The following is a 25,036-nucleotide window of genomic DNA, read 5'->3' as shown; positions in this document are numbered from 1 at the left end:
CGAAAAGACAGAAGCAGCCTCCCCCCCCCCTCCCCCCCCCCCGTTTTTTTTTTTTTTTTTTTTTTTTTTTTTGGCTATCTGAGGGTTTGGAGAGTGTGCACCGGATGGCAATCTGCTCCTTGCATTTCCAGTCACATGGCATTGAGATCAGTGAGCTTAACTGCACGCAGCTCCAACTGGGAAATGGTGCTGCTGTTCCCAGAGGACATCCTGATCGGCGCTTCTCCAGGAGGGAGGGGAAGGGGCACAAATGTGTGTGAGTGTGCACAAGCATGAGACAGAGAGAGGACAGAAAGAGAACATGCTAGCAGGTAACACCCTTTTACGTGAACATATAACAGCTGCATAGCCTTAAGTTGTTAACAGCATCAGAAAACAAATTACCCATTACCAGTCTGCAGACTAAATCATATACTAAGAATTTTCTTTTCTCCCAAAGATTGCATGTTCACCCAGGGCCATAAAATCCTTTCTTTCTTGATGAAATAGGTTTTCCTTGCCTCTTAATTGTTACTAACAAAATAGCAACCAACTCAGAATATTCCGTGAAACTGCCTCTCTGCTACCCTACAAAACATCCACGGTCAGAGCAAGCCACCCAATGGACACTTTGGGTGCTCAGGAAAGCAGCATTTGCATTGCTGTAAATGAAAGCCTTTCTGCTCATCAGGGAGGATGAGTACAATGTAACATTAGAATTACTAGTGTTTAGTAAGCACACTGCGCAGACTAAAATTTTAATTAACTTAACTATCCCTATTCTAAGGACTTGTGCAAGGTCACAAAAAAAACGCAACTCTGCTATTACAGTCATCAACATACTAGTGACCTTCAGTGAATGACATACAGACAACCGCTCTCTTCTCACTTTCCCAGGAAAAGAATTTAAGGAAGCAGTTTAGAATTTTTGTTACAGGAACTGAAGAGCAGTCATCTTCAGCAAGCAATATCCTTTCTGTATTTCCCTCTCTCCTCATTAGCTGTTCTAGGTAACTATTAAATAGGTTTTTAGGAGCACATAAACTAACTAACACATAGTTCTGTAACTAACCTATATTTCTTTAACTAACACATATTTCTTTAACCAACATGTAAGCACCACATGGTGTGAGTGGACACGCAGTCACAAAATACAAAGTTAGTGTATCTTTAAAGTGTCATAGAAGTCCAGCCATTCTTTAATTCTTTTTCTTTCCATGAAAATAGCATGCAGTTTAGTAGTATCCAATGTGTAAGCATTCAGCAGAATGCAAAGGATTATGTTGAGTGATTATCCTTTAACGGCAGATTTTCTGCACTACCAGACACAAGACTTTTTTTTTTTATCTCCTCCTGTAAAATGTAACTGCAAAACTGGCCTAGGAAAGCAGTGACCTGCTCCACTCCTGTGTGGTCAGAGTATAATGTGAAAGCTATTGAGCTGTGCACTGCCCAGCCTGGGAACAAATACAGCTGTGCACAGCACAGCCTGGCTTAGGTGCCGACCCTGAGAAATCCAATACTGAACCAGTTACAAACAACCACAAAAAAGGGGCGTATATTTAGAATCACTTTAATCAAAATCAGTTTCCAATACTGGGCTGAAGCACCAGCATTTTTCAGAAAAATCTGAAGAGAAAATAAAATATAATTTCTAAAAATCCCACAAAGAGATGCACTTCAAAGTTGAAATGCCAAAGACATGAAAATACACACTGGCAGAGAGCTATTTTAAACAGGTCACCTCATTAGAACAGGGATCGATTAATTTAGAGAGGTCATCTGCTGGGATACAAAACAGATGTTCTAGTCAGCAGTCTCCACCAGAAAACATGCTGATTCTTTTTTAACAGATGAAACCTGTAAAGGTAAGAAATTGTTTCTGAAGGAAACATTCTGCATTTTAAAAAAATGCCTTTAGGAAAAAGACACTTTGACCAGCCTGGGATAGAATCACAGGGTCAAAAGCTACACTTCTGTGAAAGGGCAAATGTGCCTCCATCCTTCTAAAGCTTCTTCCACAAGTTAATTTTTCAAATTAACTGCTGTGCTGGAAATTAACTGTTAGGTAATTAATACAGATACACAGCTCAGAGCTTCATTTTCCAACATATTTCACAAACCATTTCATGCAACAACGCTGTCAAGAATCACCTGGGTCTCATCTTGTTTATTTGTTGGAGGGGAAGAATGGAACACAGAGAATCACAGCCTCATTTAGGTTGGAACAGACCTCTTGAGGTCTTCTTGTCCCACACCCTGCTCAAGCAGGCACACGCAGAACCAGTTGCCCAGGACGATGTCCAGCTAAGTTTTGATTATCTCCAAGGATGGAGACTCCACAACTTCTCTGGGCAACCCATGCCAGTGTTCAACTCTCTCTCCATGGCAAAAGTGCATTTTCTGATGTTCAGACTGACTTTCATGTGCCCACTGCCTCTTGTTCTGTCACTGGGCCTCATACCACTGATCACAACCCTCTGGCCTGGATTGTTCAGGTTTAAATCCACCTCACTGCCCACTTACCTAATCCATACCCTGTCCGCTTGTCTGTAAGGATGTTAGGGAAGAAATGGTCAAAAACCTTACCAACATTAAAGCAAACAACTTCCACTGCTCTCCCCAAAAGCACCAAGCTAGTCACTTCATTGTAGAGGGTTATCATGTTGGTTAAGCGTGATTTTCCCTTTGTAAATCCATTATGACTAGTCCTAATTTCCCTCTTGTCCTTTATATTTTGGAGATACTTTCCAGGGTCAGTTGCTCCACCACCTTCCAAGGGACCAAGGAGAGGCTGACAAACCTGCAGCTCCCCAGATGCTACCAGAGCATCCAGAGATGTTCCTTCTTGCCCTTTTTTAAAAAATGAATGACATTCACTTTCCTCTAGTTTTCATGAACCTCTCCCAAACTCCATAACCTGTTAGAGACCCTGGAGCTATATATATGCAGCTTAAGTGCTGCCTAACTTGTTCCCCCTCCACCAAGGGTCAGTCTCCCTCCAGACTTCCCCTCTGATCCCAAAAATCTGTTACCAGTAAAGGCCAAAGTAAAGAAGGCATAGCATAACTCAATCTTTTCTCCACCATGGTAGTAAGCGGAGACCACGTATATCCTGACAGGGACGCACTAAGGACCTCATATTCTTCATATAATTACAAAAAATACTGTAAGAATCTTCATTTAGACATAAAAACATTTTTATATACTATAAAATGGACTGCAGTCAGGAGCAAGAGGATGAATCTTAGGAACTTTAACATCCAGATAAAAATGTATCGTTCTGTAATATTCCAAGAGAAGTATTCTTTAAGTCCTTCTACATTAAAAAAATGCAAAAGATTGTAAAAAAAACCCCACTGTATAAAACATATCTGCATCAAGAGAAAGAGAGATAAGTTAGAAGCAATATTAAACAGAATTAGCATTTTCAGACTAGACAAGGATTGTTGTATTTCCCGCAGTCCTCTAATTATCATTGGTTCTAGTACTGCACATAAAAGTCAAAGGCCTCATTTTGATTTTCAGATTCTCTTCAATAATGACATAGGTTTGCAAGCATCATTTACACTTGCATTTGTGTAACTCGAGAGCTGGCAAGCAGGTTTTCTGTGGGTGTAAGATTAAATATAACTCTGTAAGGTCAGGGAGCTTTAGCACATTTACACTAATTTGAGAAATTGGCCCCACAAGATTTTCACCAGTTTCAATACTAAAGTTAGAATTCTTCTTGTAAAGCACATACAGTAAGAACACCCCAAAGCAGTAACATATAATGAGCTGTTAGCTTCTTGCAGAGCTTATCACTGCATCAGAAATGACAAAACTGCACTAACTTGCATGCTCCACTTGTCTTTTCTTCTTCCATTGGGCACAACACATTTAATTGCACTTACTACCAGCTGTAGCATGCACCTGACAAAAAAACATGCAAGCTCAATGCACCCATCCCTCATTAGTACTGATTTGAATCTCAAATGTAACTTGTCCAGAAAGTTGTACTTATTAAAGTATTTTATATACGGACTAGCATATTGTCGTGCTGTTTTGGTGGGCTGACCTTGGCTAGGAGCCAGGTGCCCACCAAAACCACTCTTTCACTTCCCTTCTTGGGGGGGACAGAGAAAATACAATGTAGGGCTCATGGGTGGTTGAGTTAAGGACAGGGAGAAATCACTGACCCATTACCTGATGGCTAACAGAGACTTGACTTGGGGAAATTAGTTCAGTTTATTACCAATCAAATAAAAGCAGGGCAATGAGAAAATAAAACCAAATCTTGAACATCATCCCCTCACCACTTTGTCCTAGTCTTAACTTTACTACCTTCTACCAGCTTCCCCACAGTGCTGCAGGGGAACAGGGAATGGGATTTGCAGTCAGTACTTCACACCTTTCCTCAGGGCAACTCCAGTTCAGACTCTTCCCGGGCTCCAGCACAGACTCCCTCCTGTCAGGGACAGTCATCCATGAACTCTGCCAAAGTGAGTCCTTCCCATGGGCTGCAGTCCTTCACAAACTGCTCTTCCATGGGTCCCTTCCACAGGGTACAGTCCTTCAGGTGCAGCCTGCTCCAGCATGGGTCCCCCAAAGGGTCACAAGCCCTGCAAGGAAACCTGCTCCAGCATGGACTCCTCTCTCCATGGATCCATAGGTCCTACAAGGAGCCTATTCCAGCATGAGCTTCCACAGGGTCATAGCCTTCTCTGGCATGGGGTCCTCCATGGGCTGCAGAGGGACAGCCTGACTCACCATGGTCTGCACCACGGGCTGCAGGAGAATGTCTGCTCCAGCAGCTGGACCATCTCCTGTCCTTGCTCTCCTTCCTCAGTGACCTTGGTGTCTGCAGTTGCTTCTCTCACATTCTCACTCCTCTCTCTGCTATTGTTCTCCCTTTTTTCTCCCTTCTTAAGTCTGTTATACCAGAGGCACTACAACCATCACTGATGGGCTCAGCCTCGGCCGGCAGCAGCTCCATTCTGGAGCCAGGCTGGCACTGGTTCTGTCGAACACAGAGGAAGCTTCCAGCAGCTTCTCACAGAAACCGCCCCTGTAGCCCCCCCCCCAATACCAAAATCTTGCCACACAAACTCACTGTAAGCTTTAAAAGGAGGAATCATTCTCATATAGAAAACTAAAATTAAACAGAAATTATAGAAACTTTGTTTACTTCAACCTAAATCTTGAAATAAAACAAAGTCTGAAACACTGTGAGGACTGATTCCTGAAATCATCCTCATCCACTCACCACTTCTCTAACTTCCAAATGCATTGTCGCTTACAGATTATCAAGCCTAATCTTAACTATAAGGCAGTAAAACTTTTTAATATCCAACAAGCTCCTGTATCACTTTATATAAGCTTTTCTACTCTTAAAGAACAGTTCAAATAAAAAAAAAAATAGAAAATACTCTTCTCAACATTTACCACCACACAATGTAAGCAGAGGAAGGTGAAAAATGAGGTTGCAAAAGTGGTGGTGAAGTCAGGTCATTGCTTGAGCCCTGGCCTCCATCTTACCACAGTCTTATTTATGCTTTGCATCTGGTGGCATCTGTGACCAATCACTGCAAAGAATGAGCAGATCAAAGATAAAACCTCAAACACACTGACATCCCATATGCCCACTGTAATGTTGGCACCTGGATACCAAAGTTACAGTGACTTTCAAAGAGACTTAAGGCTGCCCAGTGTTTAAGGTCTGACATTTCAAAGCCACCTAACGAGCTCAGAAGCAAAGATCTTAAATGGAGAATTTAGAGAGCAGAACTCATTACCTGTGTACACCTTCATTTCTTCCTGAAAAAGATTTCTTAAAGGTAGAAAAACAGACAGGCTCAGCACAGCTGCATTTTTCAAATTTACTCTGAGTATTTCATAGGAACTCTTTCCTCTAATGCAAAAAGTCTACCACCTCAAGGGGGAACCCACCCCTTTCAAACCCCAAAACACACACCCACAATCACACTTCTCTCAGCATTCTGTCATTAGAGCTTAGCTCTAACAATGATGAACCAAAATTAAAGTTAACTTTTAAAGTATCGAAGCAAGTAATAGAGGATGAGAACCAAATGAGAAGGATTTTACAACGAAAAAGTGAACACCCCATAACTTACACACACCACCACCCTGGCAAGCAAGAATACCACTTGGTTTTTGTCATCTACATACAGAACCAATCAGCAAGACAGTTACTTTCTCCTTCGTATAACAAAGGAAAAACGGCATAATAGGCAGATTTTCTACTTACCTTAAACTATGTATACTAAGAAAAATAATCCAGGCCTATCTGAATAGGTAAGTAACTGCTGTATCTGAGTTTGTGTTCTGACAGCGTGGGGTCAAAGCATTTATGTAACTGCAGATACATCATTCAGCACTAATAGGTCAAACCAGGTATTATTTGGTAGAAAAAGCTCACATCACAAAAGAATGTCTAGAGAGTGCCCAGAAACTAATTTCTTGCCAAATTTGTTGTATGTGTTTCGCAATTCAGGTCTCCAGAGAAAATAAAATTCTTCTAACTTGGACCACCAACGATTAAAACATCTCTTTTTTGTGTGTATGGATAATTTGTATGTGTTTTGTGGTTTGTTGCTTGGGGTTGTTTTTCATTGAATATGCTAAACACACTTGATGTTCAGAAAATCTCTCCAGCTAGGGACAAGCGCAAGAATCAAAGTGTGGCAATGCAAGCAATCTGTCTATCACACAAGATCAATTGGATACAACATGTAATAGCAGAGACATCTACTGAACCAAGAAATACCTATCCTTCTTCAGGAGATACCCCATCACTGCAAAGCAAGCAAGCAAAGCAGAAATGCATCTTGATACTAATACTGCATAGACAGGCTGACATGCAGACAATGCAAGCAAAAAAAATGATCACAAAACCTCTACCTGAGGTGACAAATAGGTCTGCAATCTTTTTCCTTCTCAACAAAAACAATCTGTCAGGCATCTGGAGACAAGCACATTATCCAGATACTCACCATTTAGAGAGCTTTACTAATGCCTTTTTGTTAATGTTTTGAAGGAGTATCTCTGGGAACAGAAGTCTTTTCATCAATAAAGAACAAGCTCAGAAAAGCTTCCTTTTCCTACACTGCAGATGTGTTTCATTCTGACCTCTGACTATATTTAGGGCTGAACAGAACAATGTAGCAGTGATGAGGACCAGATAATACGAGATTTCAGAAGAAAAAGGACTGGTTTCTTGTTTAAAGAATAGGAACAAACGCATGTAACATGAAACAAAGAGCATCTATGTTTACCTTGCAGTATAGCCTGTGCAAGCATTCAGAGAATAATATTCAAAGCTAACTCTGAAAGTGATTATGTTTAAAAATAAAGAACCAATCAGTGACTAAACATCCTGTTATACAGAGATCCTCATCTGGATTACCTACAGCATTGTAATCCTGTATATATGCACCAAATAATGTTTGCTGGACAACTTTTTCCCCACATGTTCACGTTTTCTTCATAAGACAATTCCTCTTGCAAAAATCGATCTTTATAAACCTAAGGAAGTCAGTTCTGAAAACAGGCTGAAAAGCAGCTAATTGCCAAGCACAGACGCCACAGGGGAAGATTAAGTATCAGTACCAGCCCACACATGCTTGTGAGCACTTTTCATGAAATGAGGGCTACTGAACTACCGAGGACCGAATCCTAAAATACAGGAGGACTTTGCAGTATTGCATAAATTCAGTAAGAACTGGGAAAAAAATATATTTCATCACTAGTATCATCAGAAAGAAATAGTTATATGAGACTATAAAACAAAATGCGCAAGGAGAAAAGCCCCATGGACTTGTCCTAAATTAAAGCAAAAAAAAACTTGAAGGCTAGCATAAATCACAACCATAAGATAGAGAGCATCACACATCATAAACAATTTTAACAAAACCTATTCCTAATGCAAAATACAGACACTAGTGAAGAACAATTTCCTGAAACATATTCAGTTTTATTCTGTGAATTACATTTTTTAGAAGCAAGATGGCTTCAAACAATCTGACACTATCCAAAATAAGTGTACAAGCTTACAAACCACAGAGTGCAGCAGGACAGATTCCAGTCACTGTCCAGGCAGCATTTCAAGACACTACAAGGGGTCTGAAAGTCTCATATTGATAACTTTTGGGGAGCTAAAGACAAAAGACTGCACTGAGCTGCAGGTCAGTGCAGGGAAGTAGCACGGGGCGAAAGGCTGGCAGAAAGCTACACTTTAGACATCCCCCTAATATTACAAGGCATCCTCTCTAGAGATCCTTGGGGAGAAACAAGAAGAAGAGGTTCTTCAGGCCTCATATTCCCATGAAGAGGGGGAGGACAAACACCTTCTGGTAAGGGTTCCAGAAGACAGGTCCCTGTTAGCTGCTCACCAGACAGTACAGCACATTGAGTATGATGCCTTCCCTCATCAAACAACCCTCTGCCCCCACTGACAAAAGCCCTAGAGAAATGGCAAGATTGTGTGCAGAGAGGCTGTGGGACCTCCAGTGGGAGATGTCCAGGATTGGACTGGACAAGCTGACCTGATTAGCGCTGCTTTCGCAGCGTTGAGCTGCAGGACCTCCGGAGGTCCCTTTCAAGCCAGGGTACTCTGTGATTCCATTATGATTCTGCCTGCAATGCCCAGTAACTGAAAAGTTAGGAATTAACAGAGCTGAAGTCATTTAGCAGCTGTAATTCTCTTTTATGTCGCTTTGTATGCTAGCTAAGCAAATTTATGGCAGAAAAATATTGCCACATTAGTCAATAATACACCACTCACATATGCAAAGAGGGCACAAAAAAATGGACAACTACAAATTTAACCATTACAATCATCTGGTCTTGCAATACCAATCTATATGTAAATCCAGTTCTCACAGTGCTATTTCTTGTATGCAGTATCACATGTCAGCATATTTCTAAGAGGACAGAAATGGTAAAGACATGTTAATACAAGCAGTATTAACAGTCTTGCCCCAGGACGACACATTTATTAAACCACCCCGACTCTTCCTGCAATTTCTTTGCTCATCCACTATACACATTCACATTGCTGATAAACACACAAAACTCAAAAAAACCCAAGTAAAAACCCTTAAGTATTTCAAAAGAAAACCAAATCATTATAAATCATACCAGGAGAACATTCAATATGTGAAACAAATTAGGCCTAGAAGATTGTCTTCTTTTATATGTCTAACTTCTTGAGGCCAGTGGAACTCTCTGCTTGAAAAGCTTCTTAAGAATTGTTCAGTCTGATGAATCAATCGCTTGGTCCACCTCAGACTGAAGACTCTCTATAATGTGGAAGAGTTCTGCCTTTTTCACCTGCTCCTTCCAACTCCTCCTCTGAGACAAATTTTAGAATTAAATTCTGTTATCACAGCTGGGATTTGTTTCCACATTCTGGGCTTTTGAAATAAAGAACCACTACAGTTCATCACCACAAGCTGAAAACCCCGGGTTTTTTTCTAGCAAGACCAGACAGAACAGCTGAAGCCAGTCTGGATGTTGTTTCACTAAGCAAGATAAAGCAATGCCAACCTGAGACAAACTTTCCCTGGAGGAGAGTTCAGCTCAACTTAGTAAGGTCTAGGTAAGTAATTAATGAGATGGGTAAGATTTCTAATGGGCAGTATCGCCAAACCCACATATATACACATACTAAGAAATAAAACTGACAGCACAAATCAAATTAACTGGCACATAACAAATCAGAAATCCTGAAATAAAATTAATGTTGACTTCAGAGTTCCTTTAGCAAGGGCCACAAGTTTTATACTGAATAGAGTATGCCATCGATCCACTTAGAGTTAATTTCTAAGCCTTATGGCAAGGGAACCCAAGTTCTTTATATTCCAATGATTAGTTTTCACTGACTTCCACTAGTAATTACGGAATTCCACATGAATCAGAACCTCATGTTTATTCAAATTAGAAGCAGATTTGGTATTGAAGCTTTTTTTTTTTTTTTTTTTTTTTACATGGTATATTACTCTCAATTACATAGACAGCAGCTGGAACACATGCATTTTGGAGGTGGAACTGATTCAATAATATGCAGTGGGTTTGATTGGTGATAAAATTTTTATTAATTATTTGCATAAACAGTTTTACTAGAGGACTGTTTGCTGACACAGTAGCTATTCCAGAAAGCTAGCAAAAAAAACCAAATCAAAATTAGCTAGATTATCTTAGTCATTGTCAGTGCTGCTGTAGCAGGCTTAGGGTCATTTAATTCCACTTTTAGTCTAATTGTACATTTAATCCTTAAATATACATTCCCTTCATTATCCTTAAATATACCTTCAATTGATTACCTCAGATTTCATTTTTTAGATGGTCTGCATAGTGAATGGATTAACTGGTACCATCTTTGCCTAGAGATTAATTTAGCTAAATCATTACAGGCCATTCACTGTGCTCTTCAGCCTGAAAAGTACTTAATGGTGCAGAGGACAAAAAGCAGAGCACATTGAGAAATCCTGTAATGTCTATACTAAACAGTGAAAAGGGACTCTCTGTAATGCTGCAAACATTACTTGCCCATCCTGATCTGTTGTTCTTCCATTACTGCACTTGGGGCTAGAGCTCTCTGTTCATGGCTAAGCTCATCTCCCAACATCAATTATACACATTTCTGTCAAGTACAAAAAGGAATTAGGAAACACTAGAAACAAATTATACCAGGAAACAATCCACAGACCTGGGCACATCTGCTAAGACACAGATAAATAGAGGTAACATTGAAGTAGAAATAATTTCATTTATCCTGCTTAGTTTCTAAAATTGCATGAGCATTTTTAAATTATTTATTAGCATCTCTAATACATTCTATAATAGCTCTAAAGTCTAAAATTCTAAAGTCATATTAGGATATATACTTACGTACAGATAAAAAACAAATTACAGCTTGAAAGAAACTATCACCTGAAGAAATGAAAAAAAAATACATAAACTTATAATATTAAACAATTCAGTACCTCCTCTAAATAGAACAGTTCCCTCTTACAATTGAAAACATCAAGGTTCAGATCATCCAGGGGACCAAAATATCTTTAATAACCTGGACTTGACTGCCCTTGCAATCACTATCACAATTAAAACCTGGTTTAGCAGTTAGATAATCAGAGCTAAAGGCTCAATCCTACAGAGCTCAAACTTCAATCCCATTAAAAAGACACTTCCATTTGGAGCATGCGTACAGCTGCTCATGCACACAGGCAAGGGAAAGCTAGGGACAGGAAAGCAGGGAGACTGCACAGAGACCAGATCCACAGGATGGGAAGAATCAGCTGGCATGGCATTTTAAGGCATAAAAATCACATGAAGAGGGCTATATTGCAGATGTAGCTACAATTTTTAAAATAATTCTTAACTGAACTATTAGATCCAAAGAAAATTATTCCTTCCCTTTCAGACCCCACATAAGAACAGCCTGTTACCTATTTGTATTTGGCTGAATAATGTTTAGCTTCTACCAGAGAAGAAACTGCATTCCTGAAACCCTGACAGTGCAACAAACCAAAAAGAAAAGTTTTACTATAGTTACATGTGGCATCTAAACTAAGCTCCAGAATTTTCTACATCTCCCAAGAATGCTTAAGTATTCAAAGAAAATTGCATTAGATGGACCTTGTTATTCCAGAGATTCATCAAGATCCACAGTTCTTCACAAACATATAAAAACCAGTCACTGGTTTGTTAATGATGCCGCTTAATGCACACCTGAGAAGTGTTTGAATGTCGTGCTGAGAATTAGCACAGTTATCACCTAACACACTCCCACAGTTATCACCAAACACACACACACAGTTATCACCAAACACACTCAGCCACTCAGTCACATTGCCAGGAAACTGCTGCGACTGGCAGGCAGCTGTATGGGAAAGATTCCTCAGCAGTCACCCACACCCACCTCTGCCCCAACATAACATCTGTTTTCTTCTTAAAATCACTGCTGATCCACATACTTAAAACTATCTTTTCCTTATAAATAACACTCTACAATATAAGCAGGTGAGTCTGCTGCTCCTCAAGGTTAGCCAGTTAATGGCATTTTCTATTTCAGACCAGAGGTCAATTCACAATTTGTTTGGTCAGTACATTTACTATACTACACTGAGAGTTAGCCAAAAAGCTCTCCCCCGTTCCTTTGGGGTATAGCTTCTCACTAAGACATAGAGGTTATACCATAAAATTACAGTTTCTTTTAAATAAAAATCTAGACCCAGTCAAAGAAGAGATTGGAATTAATTTTGATAGTACTGATACAGGAATTAGCACTCTCATCTCATAACTTCTGTAAAAGCAAGGCTTATTTCTTCTGGTAGGTATATTTGGAAAGTTGAGCCCCATTAATACCCCAGCAGCTTCTTCAAGAAATGGAGATTATCTAGTGCCTAGTTGGGTTTTTTAAAAAGAAAATCATTAAGAGAAATAAGCTTCATTTGAATGACACTTGTGGATTCCTCCTTTCTTCTAAAAGAAGCTATCAGATAAATAAAAAAAGAAATCAGGGCATTCAGCTTCAACAAAATGTCAACTAATGACATCTAGAAGCATTTTCTCATTCAGTGCTGATGTCATCACTGTTACTAACAAACAACAAACAAGTGATGATTTGCATTTGCCTTTATATGTTACTATACATACTAAGTAATTAGCACAGTCAGTGCTTTTATACCTTTGAAAGTAAAGTGCTTACTCAGTGCCAGATCTAAGCTCTTGCCTTGGACACACAAGGCCACAATATATTTAAAAATATGACTACATCCTGCACACAGAACTGTTAAATTGTGTCAAATCAAACATCTTTGATAACTATGGGCGTGTCAGACATCATCTCCTGGGTGACTACCCGGCACAGATAGCATTCTTACCAGGGTAACTGTTAAGTTTCTCAGAAAAAAATTCATCAAAATGATCAAAACTGAAAAATGTATCAGCTACATTTAAAGAAATACTTCAAATTCAGAGCCAACAGTATCAATCTCAGATAGCATCACACACGCAGACTCAGTGTAAGGGAAGATGCAGGTTTGTAAACAGCTTCCAGGAACGAATCCTGATTCAGGCCACTTCCTCAGGGCAAAACCAATTTTCTGCTCATTAAAATGTACTACTACATTACAAAAATTACCTGCCTGATTCCAGCTGCTTCTTGTTGCTCCACCAATCCACAAACTCCTATTTACTGTTTCTACCAAAAACACCACCTTGAGCTGACCTCTTTGTAACTTAAAAATCTTCCTCTCTTCACCAACCTCTTTTTCTTCTTTTTTAGTGGCTAATGCCCCAGGGCCCCCAAATGCAGGCTCCTGATTTCAGGAAGACTGCCTACAAAGCACTGAGGATTCTGTACCATCAACAATGCTACACTTCCTTGCGTATATCCATCCCTTCTAGGGTACTCCCTTCTCAATAAATCATGAGTTCCACAAGCAAAGCAGTACCTCAAGCCACACACACAACTCAGTGTCTCTCATCAGCAAACAAACAGGAGGGGATTGGACTCATAAAAAAATTTGTCATTTAAAACATGTCATTAATGGCTCAACTCAACTGCAAAATGATACGTTAATGTGAGTAAAATCAGCTGCTACTCTTTATGTTCTTGCTGCAAAGTTCATGCTTGCACATCCCATTTGGCTTTAGTGGATAATCGAGAATAAAAATCCCCAAAAAAAACTAAAAAACTCTAATGAAAAGTGGTTCAGTACATAGTAACTCCCAAAATACTCTTAAATAGCCTCTTGTCTTAAAAACACACTGTAAGAAGTACACTTGGCTTATCCGAAAAAAGGAATTCCATGACTTCCTAATAAAAAGTAATTACAGTAAATTTAAACATTTTGGTAAATGGACACCAAGAGTAACAGAATACAAAATTCCTTTCTAAGGACAGAGGACCAAAGGAACACATGAAAAAATTAAAAATCTGCTTTATCTGTGATTTGTTTTGAACTATGTACAATTCAACATACTACAAAAGAACTGGAAAAAACAGCTTTATTGGTGTCTCCGGTCATTACATATTTTATTAAAAGCAATGTAATTTAATTTAAGCCATTCCAATTGCCCAGAGCATTCACTCGTTTCTTCAGCTCTTTTGAAAACTTCTTCCCAGTTCTCCAGGTCTCACGTGTTCCAGGTGCCCTATAATCTCTAGGGTCTCAGGGTGAAGTGTTTTCCTGGTGGGCAGCACTGGTTACTGAAGCAGACAGTAGAAGCTGGAGAAGTTTGTCATGATGAGAGATTTTCAGTGCATGAGATGTCTGATACGCAGCTGTGTGTCTCCTCAAAGAGTGGATGCTTCAGAACTGCCCTTTACCAAGTAAATGCCACAAAAGCACAAATCAGCTGGTTGATGCAGGATGATGTGGACAAGTTCTGCCCATTATCACTTAACAGGAAAAGGGATCAGGAAATAACATAGTTTTTCAACTCAAAGAATAGTCAGCTATGCTCAAGAGATGCCCAAGAGCAAAGAGCAACATGGTAGAACAAGTAGGAAGCAAGTAGTCTCCTGTCTATCTCAAACCAGAAAGAAAAATAAATAAATAGGGGGGGTTTTTTGCACCAGAAGATAGAAATGTGTATTGACAGTCTGTTGATTGCTTTTAAGATTAGAAAGAAATTGTACACTCGCCAAAGTTGGCTGACACAAGTACCTCAGAGAAGCAAAAGCACAGAACAGTATCAACACATTTTTCAAGTTTTTGGAGTGCACTTTTGCATGAAACTTATCATTATCACAAGTAACTTCAAACAAAGAGTATACTATAAAGACAAAATACGATAATTAATCAGTGAAAGCATCCACCATCACACATGGTTTGCATCTCACCAACAACCTACAGACACCAAGCATGCTTACCTCAGTGTTTGGCTGTGCATCCTGGGCTGCAGATGGAACTATTGCCCATGTAATGTTGGCACTAGCAGATGATAAGGAGCTGAGGGCACCATTTTTCAGTTGCTCTGTGGAGTGTGACTTGGGCCCAGGCCATCCCAGGATACCTTCTGAAGCAGAAAATAGGTATCAGCTTACAAGAGAAAGATTACAGATTTCTTCCATTCACCTCATCATTCTACTGATCTAAATTAGTTGTATCTCTTCTCTGCTTCCATGCACAGCTTTACTTGAGTAACAAATGATCTTGTACTTTCTGAACTATCTTATGCAGTATCTCAAATTATATCCCTGACTTTGGAAGCAAGAAACACCCTAAATAACCAAAGTAAGCATCTTATAGGCCAACTTATCAGTGGTCTTTTTAAGTCAATGAATGTTAGTTCTACCACCAGACTGTATAATTCTTACGTATAATTCTATCTGGCATACCTTAGAAATTACACGAGTATTCCCTACCCAGTATTTTCATAGTTATGAAGTTTTCCAAGTAAACCCTCCATTTCTTCTGCCTGAAATCAAAGTTTTAAGCCTAGCAGCTGAATTTTATCTCTGTCTGTACTACAAAAAGTTTTTTCTAGATTATATACTAAAATGCTGTAGTGGTCCCAAGACCACAGTTTAAAAGAGGTCTCATTAGAAAGATACACATTAAATATGAATCAACCAGAATTTGACATCAGAAAAACCCTTATTTCCAGGGGCACTTGATTTCCTGGGTGAGTCTGTATTTAAGAATAATCAGCTGAGGCAAGTGCACACTTGTTCCTCCCTAACTGTTCTAAAACATAGTCTCAACAGTCAAATCAGCAGCCCTCAGCACAGGACTTAAACTTTCAGCTATTAATTACACGCTGCTATAAAATGTAGAGATATGGATAAGAAAATCACAGCACTTCAGTCATTACCACGATTTGTAAATGAATATACAATTAGTGCCACAGGGAGGATCTCCTCTCATCACTGACAAGTTTTTAAGATGACGCAGAGCAACACAAAGCACATTAAAGAACATGCAATTTCTCCTCTCCATATCACCAGGGTTACCAGAGATTGCCTCCTAAGTGAAGTAAATGGTTTGATCTGGAGAGGCTATGCTGTGTAGTGCTACATTAATGCTCCCATTATTAAAGAATGGGCCACAAATCCCATAGCTGAACTCTTACCAAATTCTAGAGATGAAACAGTTACAGAACATTCCTCTCATCTTAAATGGCACTAAGTTATGGAGACATGGCAGAAGTTCAGATCTACCTTGCTTAGGGTGTTTTTGTGGTGCCATCTTTTGCTGAAGAAAGCATGAGGAAAGCATAAGTAAATAGTCAACCATAAAATTATTTTCAAAGAGCTGAGTAACCGATGGGGGAAAAAAAATTGAGCTTTTTTTCCTTTTTTAAAATGTCTATTTCATACAATTACACAAAATTCCCCTTGCCAAAGGAAGAACATGTCTGTGGCTCTGCTGTCAAATTATGCTTCTCACTTGTCATTATTTTGCAGCAACAGATCCCGATCTATTTTTCTGTTTTTCCCTGTCAAAAAAAGCTGAATAATGGATTATTGCTGCTATTTTCCTATTACAGAGACACTAAAAAAAAAAATTGAACTGACTTCCCTTTATGCCAATCTTTAAAAATATGTCATTCGATCATTTCCTTGGGCTATCCATTTTCTCTCTGCACAAACAATCTATTTGGCCTTCACTGTAAACAGGTTTGGTTTTTTTTTTTAAATCTAGTTTATGTAAATAAGCACAATAAAAAGCTCCCATGTGAAGAAATACCTCACTTCAGGGGAAATTTTTAAGTGCGAACATTTACCTCATCATCACAAACATATTTTTAAAAACACTATACTAGTTCTCCTCTTCAGTGCAAATACATTGTAAAAAGAGCTTTTCCTTTGTCTTTCTCTGCACATTTTAGAGTCTCTTAGAGAAATAGAAACTGTTAGAACTAGGCAAGCATGTTTTCTCTCCTGTACTAAGGGCAATACTACCCTCACAAAACAACAAATATTGTCAGCTTAATAAAATTTTAAACAGATCTTAAAAACACATTATGACCTTGCCAACACCAACAGGATGCCAAGAGTTAAGGTCCAAATTATAATAAAGCACATGCATCTCCTCAACACTTCTGCATATGAGAAAAATTGTTTTGTTAAACTGTGCATCTGGAGTTTGACTACTTTGCAGAAGAGAAATATGCAGGGAAAGATATTAAGTCATACAAGCACAGAAATATAAACAAATAAAAAGTCATCTCCCTGAACAAGTTGAGAAAAATTCACACCTAGTTTCAAAGTGCCATCAGGGAACCTGTGATGATCTTTACAAATCTTACTCTGAGATGTCAGCATTCTCGTATCATCCCAAGGGTGATGTGCCATATATCTAATACAGCAGCTCGCTTTTCAGGCAAAAGCAATGTCTGATGAGAGAACTCATTAGAAATTATCTTAAAAACAACAAAGACTAGAATAAAATCTCCATGTAGAAAGTGAAAGGCCACAACAATATGGCTCCTACTTCGCTGACATTATTAGTTTTCTAAAACTTTTCATCACAGTTTCTCATGATTTTTTTTTTCCATTTTTTCAGTACACCCAAAATGTTCTCATCTGCACTAGTACAAATTATTTTTACCACAAAACAGTACAGGTATAGCTGTCATCTGTGCCATATCTAATCCAGTTGTTTACTGGAATTTACTCTCCACAGACTGAGCTGCTATCTGTAAATCATTTGATCCGCTCTAATGGAGTTGCCATCTTTGCCATTTTATGGGACTCAAAGATTTCTATCACTCGTTCAGTCCCTGTTCTTATAAAGATTTAAGTAAACATATATAAAAACTAAACACAATATGAGAAAGTTTATCTTCAGAGTTGGGTAAGAATAGGAAGAAATGGCTCTCATTGGTTTGGGTTTTTTCAAAGGCAGATTTTCTTCTCTGTTCTCAGTCATAGCCAAAGACAGCTGGCAGAAAGGTAAATTCTAATCTATTTTGATACATTTCAGAGCTCTAAAGGAATTCTCCAGAAAGGCAGTCACAAATTATACAAAAGTATTCACAGCTACATAGCTACTTTACTACTTTTAGACTATGCAAAGTGCTACGCTAATTAACACAAAATATCTGTTTCTGTAGCAAATGATGCAAAAATTATAAAGAACGTACCAAATACACAACTAGTAAAATCAGCCAGATCTCTTCCACCTGCACAGTGTTGGTGCTGTAGCTCCAGGAGTGAAAACCCAAGTCTGATTCCTCTGAAAGTTCAGAGCATATGTATATACATAACAAGAGTTCTCATAGAAAATACCCAAAAATTAGCTTCTTTCCCCCTTCCTATCAACACCAGTTTCCACTGTGATGAACACACAGCCAGCAAGTACACCAAGGCACATGAGAACAGCTGCACCTAAGCAAAGTACAGCAGCCAGACAACCTACTTATCCTTTCTGAGATCGGTGCGTGGGGTGGTGGTGGGGGGGGGGGGTGAAGTTCTCTCCAAAGAGAAGGTTTACCAGGAGATTTTTCAGTTAAGCAATGCTGATAATTTTCTTTTGCTGGTTTTGATTTTCTGGGTACCTGATGTACCTTCAAACTCACTTTTTCATGATAATTGGTGCATGAAATATGCTTATTATTTCACCTATCTCAATTCTGTAAGAAATGCCTTCCTAATTTTAAGTCGTCTGGTCTTGGTTAGGAGACTACAAAAAACAAGCTACCTACATTTTTTTCCCTGGCACAGTCATAAACTAACACCTATTGATAACACTCTTATGACATATTTTCAGTATATTCTAACAAATATCCCCTTAACAATGCAATGGTAGGCCTTGAGGAGAAACCAATATTAGATCCAGATTCCTTCCCCTGCCAGGGATGGATGCGACAGTTTTGTCTCTCTGCTGAATCCCTGCAGCACACTGAAACAGAAACAGCAAATGGCAGCTGCATCTCTGCCTTTCACATGAGACTCTCTTTGCTAATGCTGTGTGGGGACTAGAAAATAATGTTATCCTCCAATCAAAGAAGAGCATGTAAGGAATAATGTATCAGCCTTTAGATAGAACAGCAAATTGCTCTGGTTATTCTTGACAGAAGCAAGACTGGTGAGGGTACAATTAAGGGAGAACTGACTGACCAAGCCAATTTAGTAAAGTACACCAGTAACAAAGAATATGTACTCCCCTGTATTCTTTCCTCACCTTTCCCTGACAACATGCATTTAAGCACAAATAAGGACTTACTTATCTGCTCATTTTTCTCTTTTGTCATCTCAGCTGCAAGAGAATTCCTAACTGTCATTTGTCAACAAATTGAAAGTATCTAGATTTTGCCTTTCCTGTTCATTTATTTTCTCCAAAACGGAGGTAATAGAGAATAAAAGCTCAACTATATCCCTTCCCCAACTCCAGAATCACCCCCGATCCGTTTACTTCCATGGGAGCCAAAATCAGCAGCTTTTGCACATTGAAGTGAACTTCAGAAAATCCATAGTAAGGATGAGTTTGGCTTTTGTTTTTAAAAAATCTTGAAAAATGAAACGTTTTACACTTTGGAAAAGCGGACAAGGCAGAGACAGAAAAATATAGGAAGGAATTCCTATGAGGAAGATGCTTTATTCAGTAAATGAATGGCTAATGTGAAACACAGATTAAAAGAACGGATTGATCTGTGCAGGCTGCTACTACATGAGAGGATTCTGTCTGCCAAAACACTAAAATTAAAAAAAAAAAAAAAAGACCTAAAACACAACATACGCTGGTAGAGCTACATTAAAACAAACATTCGAGTTTGCTCTGTTCTCAGTCTGGGAGCGAAGAATGTTAACAATTGCAGTCAACAGGCTCTGGAGATATCCTTCTGCCAAAGGCTTCAGAGTTGGAAAAAAATAACACTAGAACTTCTAAAGTTAGAAATAAAGATAAAAGTTTCTTCTCCACATTTTTATTTTCAAAGGTACCTGCCCCTTTTCTGCATGCCAAATGAACTCAAGCTTGTCAGAAGGCACTTAATGCTGATCAGCAAATACTTCAGATATACCTAAGTGGTGACATTGCTAGCCAAAAAGAAAGGCCTCGACATTCTCCTCCATCCTACCAAAAAAAAAACGTAATTCCCAAACCCAAAGAAGCTTGTAGAGATGCAATCCCTCATCCTCAACTCACACTATACGTAACCAACACTTTCAGCTAATAATACCCTTCTCCAGCATATTTTTCAATGAAAGAAAAAATATTACAAAGAATTTAGCCAATGATTAATGCACATACCTTTAATAATGACAGCTAGAAATTATTTTTGACATTATTTGACATTATTTTGACTCAAAAATAGAAACACAGACAGGATTTTGCTTCACTGACTGTTCTTGTCGATGTACCTCCAAAAAAGACAATCACACAAACCCTTCCATGAATCTTCAGAGTGGAAATAAAAAATGTATTGACTAGCCTTCAAGGCAAGATTGAAGACTTCAGTTTAGTCTTCATGTCTGTTTGTAGGCTTGAGGTCTAAGACTGACAATTTGTGAGAAACATGAAATGGAGAAATCATGTCATCCTTAAACTTAGAAAGCATGCCATAAAAATATTTTAAGTCATGACCTACATAATTGTAGAATCTGGACAAGATTCCACTAGAGTGAATGCCAAGCTGCTTGCTTTCTACTCTAATTACTGGAAAACAAAGCAACAAAAATATTTACATCGAAAGAAAGAAGACACTTTTTTTCTTGTTCAAAAACAATAAATGTCAGTAAATCAGTTTAAAATAGCTACTATTTAATTATAATCTTCATGAGAGCATTCCATAAGTACTAGGTCAGAAACTCTCAGCTACTTTTAAGTCCTTGCTTTAGAGGCAGTAAGACTGCAAGGCCTCCAGAGCACAGGGAGGTCAGCAAAACTTGCACAATTGGGTATAAAGACACAAGTACACAAGGAAAGATACAGAGAAAGCATATTAAGTAGATATCTATCTACTTTTAAGGCAGTCCTCTCTCTTTATGGCATAATAGTGAGAGGCTTGGATGCTGAAGGAAAGCAAACTCAAGGGTAGGTTCAAGTCACCCAAGCTAAGCAATTGGTAATTTCTCACACTCCACACAAGGAAGACTATGTTGCCTGGATTGCTTTCATGAACTGTAGGCTAGAAGCAAGAAAATAAATTATCAAATTCCTATCTTGTCTCTGTCTATGCATTCTGCCCCACGCTGCCCACTAGCACCTTTACACCACACAGCAGGTAATGAGACAGCACTGGGATTGAAGCACCTGGCAAGAAATTGCACAGGGCCATGACATCTCACGAGAAAGGTGTTTGAGAATTCCTATCACAGGAGCACATGGCTTCTAAACTAACAAGAGGCATTTTCACCTGACAGTGACAGTAAAGGTCATCTTCTGTTGTACCTGCTGTGTATAAAATTTAAATAATTCACCTGGAGAACACAATCAAAATGAAAGAGATCATCTCTCAGAATGAGAGTTTGCTAGTGGATTACTTAAAGGCTTTACTCTGAATAGGTATGAGCTTATGCAGCTTTGATGACTCTGAAACTCTACCGACTCAGCAGAAACGTTAAGTCTATCAAAGTACGCCTGGAAAAGATTAAGTGCGTAGGAAAATCAGTAATCAAGACTTGTAGGCCAGGTTCTTTCAGGCAACTGTATTGCATAATAAGGCCTAGGGAAAAAAAAAATTATTTCACAGACTTTCAGTCAGGGAGAAGAGACTAAATATTTCAGCAGCTTTTAGCTTCCTTAGTTCTTTTTTTTCTTTACTTCCATACCAAAGAATAAGCCCACGCACACACTGAAGAATTAACTGCTTGCATTCACCTTCTCACAGTTACACCAAAGATGCTGGTGTGAACCAGTGCTACAGAATTTTGATCCCTGAAAGGATTCTCGTGCAAGTTTACAGTCTTACAAAGAACAAACAAAAACACTTACTAGATTTTATTATTCCGTTTTTCATAGTCATGACTTTTTAAAAAAAAAAAAAAGGCGATTCCTTTTAAGCGATTACTAATGTTTTGCTTGCTTTTCTCTCTTCTTGTCCACAGATTCTCAAAAGCCATTATCAAGTCAAAACACAGACACTGATTTAACATAGGATTATGTGGACACAGATTCAAGGACATGTACACCTCAAGTCATCTATCTCTTGACAGCTCACTTAGATCACATTGAGATGAAAAACAACCTTCAGGGACCTTGAAACTAGAAAGTAACTTTTCTTTGAAGGATGCTTTTCATCTCTGTTTCAAACCATTCTTTCTGAAATAAAGTTGTATCAAATAATTTAATTCAGTGCACTTTAACATTACTACTTAAATAAGTTCAAGGGGGGTTTTGCATTTTCTACAAGAAAACAGGAATTTTTTAAAAATCATGTTCCTTTATGAAACCAATCAGAATCTGGATGTGGGAAAGCCAGCATGTACCACAGGACAGGTGTCAAAAGCTTTAATACTGTTTTTCCCAAGAACCACTTTCATATGATTTTCTTGCTTCCCAAGTAACCCTCTCATTTCTATTCTCCTCGCAATGGGAATGCTTCAGAGGCTGTCCCACCGTGCCACCTCAGTAGCCTTGAGGGCATATCCTGCCCTGCAAGTAAGGGCAGGTTGGGGGGGATTGTTGTGGAAGCACCTGAAGAAAACACAAAAAGCCACCCCATATCCAGAGTTCTGCTGCTGCTGCTTCTCTCACATCTACTCTTGCTCTTAAGACTTGGCAGTACAGTTTATGCATGGTAAAACACTCCACCCTTTCAGAAAGCTAAAGGTCCAACTTCCAACATTATGGACAGACCCAGAACTGGGTGAACTGGAAACACTGAGGTACGTGGGGACTGAGAGGCTCATGCCCACAGAGCTCAGTGGAGTATCACACTGACATTTTAGGCTCATAAAAACTTGCTGCAGATTTTCTTTTTTTTTTTAAGCATGGAGAACTCTTTCCAGACTCAAAGAAAACCACAGACTGAAATAAATCCACCTCAGCAGCATCCTTTCATGCAGAAAACTGGAAAAATTATTTTCACTGTAGCACTGCATAGTATTATTTTTATCAAACAAATCTGTATTGAGATTGAAATCTATTAAGAAAAAAAGAAAGGAGGAGGAGCACAACAAAACAACCAAGCTGGTTCAGCACTGCCATTAAGAATGTAGGTTTATTCTTCTTTATACCTCTTCTCCATGCCCCATTTTTTTTTGTGTTGCTGTCTTCAGGAGTGGATTTCTCTGAGAAGACCATCTCTTTTCCTCCTCTCTTCTGATTGCAATACATTTCATGTCTTTTTTTAAGCAATGAACTACAGTGCTCGAAGCTGCAGAAGCTCATTAACTGCTCATCCCAACTTGCCTCTCTAAGAAGGGTTAATTTTGCCTGCTTCAAATCATAATAACACCCCAAGGCACATGAACTAACACCTAAGGGAGCTCGTGCTCACCTGATGACAGTGTCCTGTTATGCTGTTGGCCCACTTGATGCATGCTTTGCTGTAGTAGACTCAGGCATTCTCCAAGGCAGCTCAGGGTGGCAGCAGAGGTAGCTTTTAAAAGTAGCAAGTCCTGATCCAAGGCAGTAAGGGGTCCAGAATTTGGGAGAGCTTCAATGGCTTGTACAAGATTCTTCTGTTGTCCTTCAGCTTGGCTCATGATCTGTAAAGGTCCAAAAACATCTGCTGTCATAGGAAATATCACTATGTAGCTGTGAAATTCTTATGGATTGAAATAGTGACTAAATGTGAAGAACTACCACAAATGGATGTTAATGTTCTGATCCAAACATACCATATACTCACCTACAAAAACGAAGGGCTTGAGACTACCAAAGTCCTGTAAAAATGTCAAGACTATGTTAGAGAAAATAGTCTCTTAAAATAGTAGGTTCACAGTAGGTTTAATAGTGACTCATAGTTTCTGAAAGTCTTTGTAAAGGAAAAGTATGAAAATTCTACTTCCTTCTCTGTTATTAACTTAAGCTTAGATTTTCTTGCCTTTGTCTGTGATCTGAGACACTCAGAAGCCACACTGTCCTTCCTCCTTCCCTAAATAAAGTATCTAATCACAATTTAAGAACGGGCATTATCCATTTCTCAAGCATCACTAGGGAACTGTTTTTACAAAATGCAGTAATTTTTAAGTTTACAGACAGTAGCATAGGAAGCAACTTAGAGTACTTATTTCATATCCAATATGAACACCAGCTGCCAGGCAGAAAGTTAACCTCTTTCTAGATTTGGACCATCCAGATGAAGATAAAAGGGGTGCTTGTATAGCAGGTAAAAACAGTATTTGAGCAGGCCGCTCTTTAAGCAAATTGGCAAGCTTTCAAAATCCTAAAGCCAAAAGAAAAAGGAGCTGTTCAAAATTTCTCTCTCCATTCTTACAGGCTGTAGGAAATGATATATGTACATGACAAGCCTCTTAGACTTACCTTGCAAAAAACTTACTGCAAAAACTTACAGGTTTACACTTGAGGTAGCCAAAGCTTTCAGAAAAATGTATCTGAAAACATCATAATAAATAAAGATTCAAGCCCCACTTGTCCACGCTGCTCTACTGTAAAAATGTATTATGAACTTCATGACTTTTTTATTATCATTATTATATTTTCAAGTATTGTGAGCTTCCTGCAGCCTTCCTCCGCTACTGTAAATTGACTGATTGAAAAAATATATGTTGAGTGCACTGAAAAGCTAGAAAGGAAACTGAACTCAGAGATGCAAATAACCATTCTTGCAAAAAAAGAGTAGAATCACACAAAAGCTGTTGCTGCAGCCCGTAAATTTAGCCAAATGCCTTGCTGAAGGTTAACATGACATTTTAATAATGAACATTTAAAACACAGGCCAAAACTTCAGTAAAAGCCACAGACAATTTTAATTCCCTTTGACAGAGAACAAGACCTGTCAGAAGGTGACACAGACCCCTCCAATACGCAGCTTTAGGCAGCCACAGAATCCCAGGCAATGCTCTGCTTTCAGAAGTCACACACTGTGAACCTGAGCTCCATAGCACAGACAAGGTGGCTGCTTCAAAGATAAACAAAAGCAAAAACACCACAGACACACACTTATGCAAGTATTCCTCAGTCAGGGAAAG

At 38.9% G+C, this 25,036-nt stretch overlaps 1 protein-coding gene across 2 annotated transcripts in view; it reads right to left on the bottom strand.

Annotated features, from left to right (window-relative positions):
* Positions 1–25,036, bottom strand: part of OSBPL10 (oxysterol binding protein like 10) — an 82,946-nt gene that overhangs the window by 25,080 nt on the left and 32,830 nt on the right. The window contains exons 4-5 of one of the 2 annotated variants that reach the window (XM_017732076.1): positions 23,380–23,590; positions 14,864–15,009 (exon numbers count right to left, since the gene is read on the bottom strand). In XM_017732076.1, coding sequence (XP_017587565.1) covers positions 14,864–15,009; positions 23,380–23,590 — 357 coding nt within the window. The remainder of the gene's footprint in view (positions 1–14,863; positions 15,010–23,379; positions 23,591–25,036) is intronic. The other variant, XM_017732077.1, reaches the window with a different exon arrangement.

Source organism: Corvus brachyrhynchos, unplaced genomic scaffold, assembly GCF_000691975.1.
Source record: "Corvus brachyrhynchos isolate BGI_N302 unplaced genomic scaffold, ASM69197v1 scaffold53, whole genome shotgun sequence".
In the NCBI taxonomy this organism is placed as follows: Eukaryota; Metazoa; Chordata; class Aves; order Passeriformes; family Corvidae; genus Corvus; species Corvus brachyrhynchos.
Note: the sequence above shows the minus strand (reverse complement) of the source record. Positions and strands in the feature narration are given on the sequence as shown.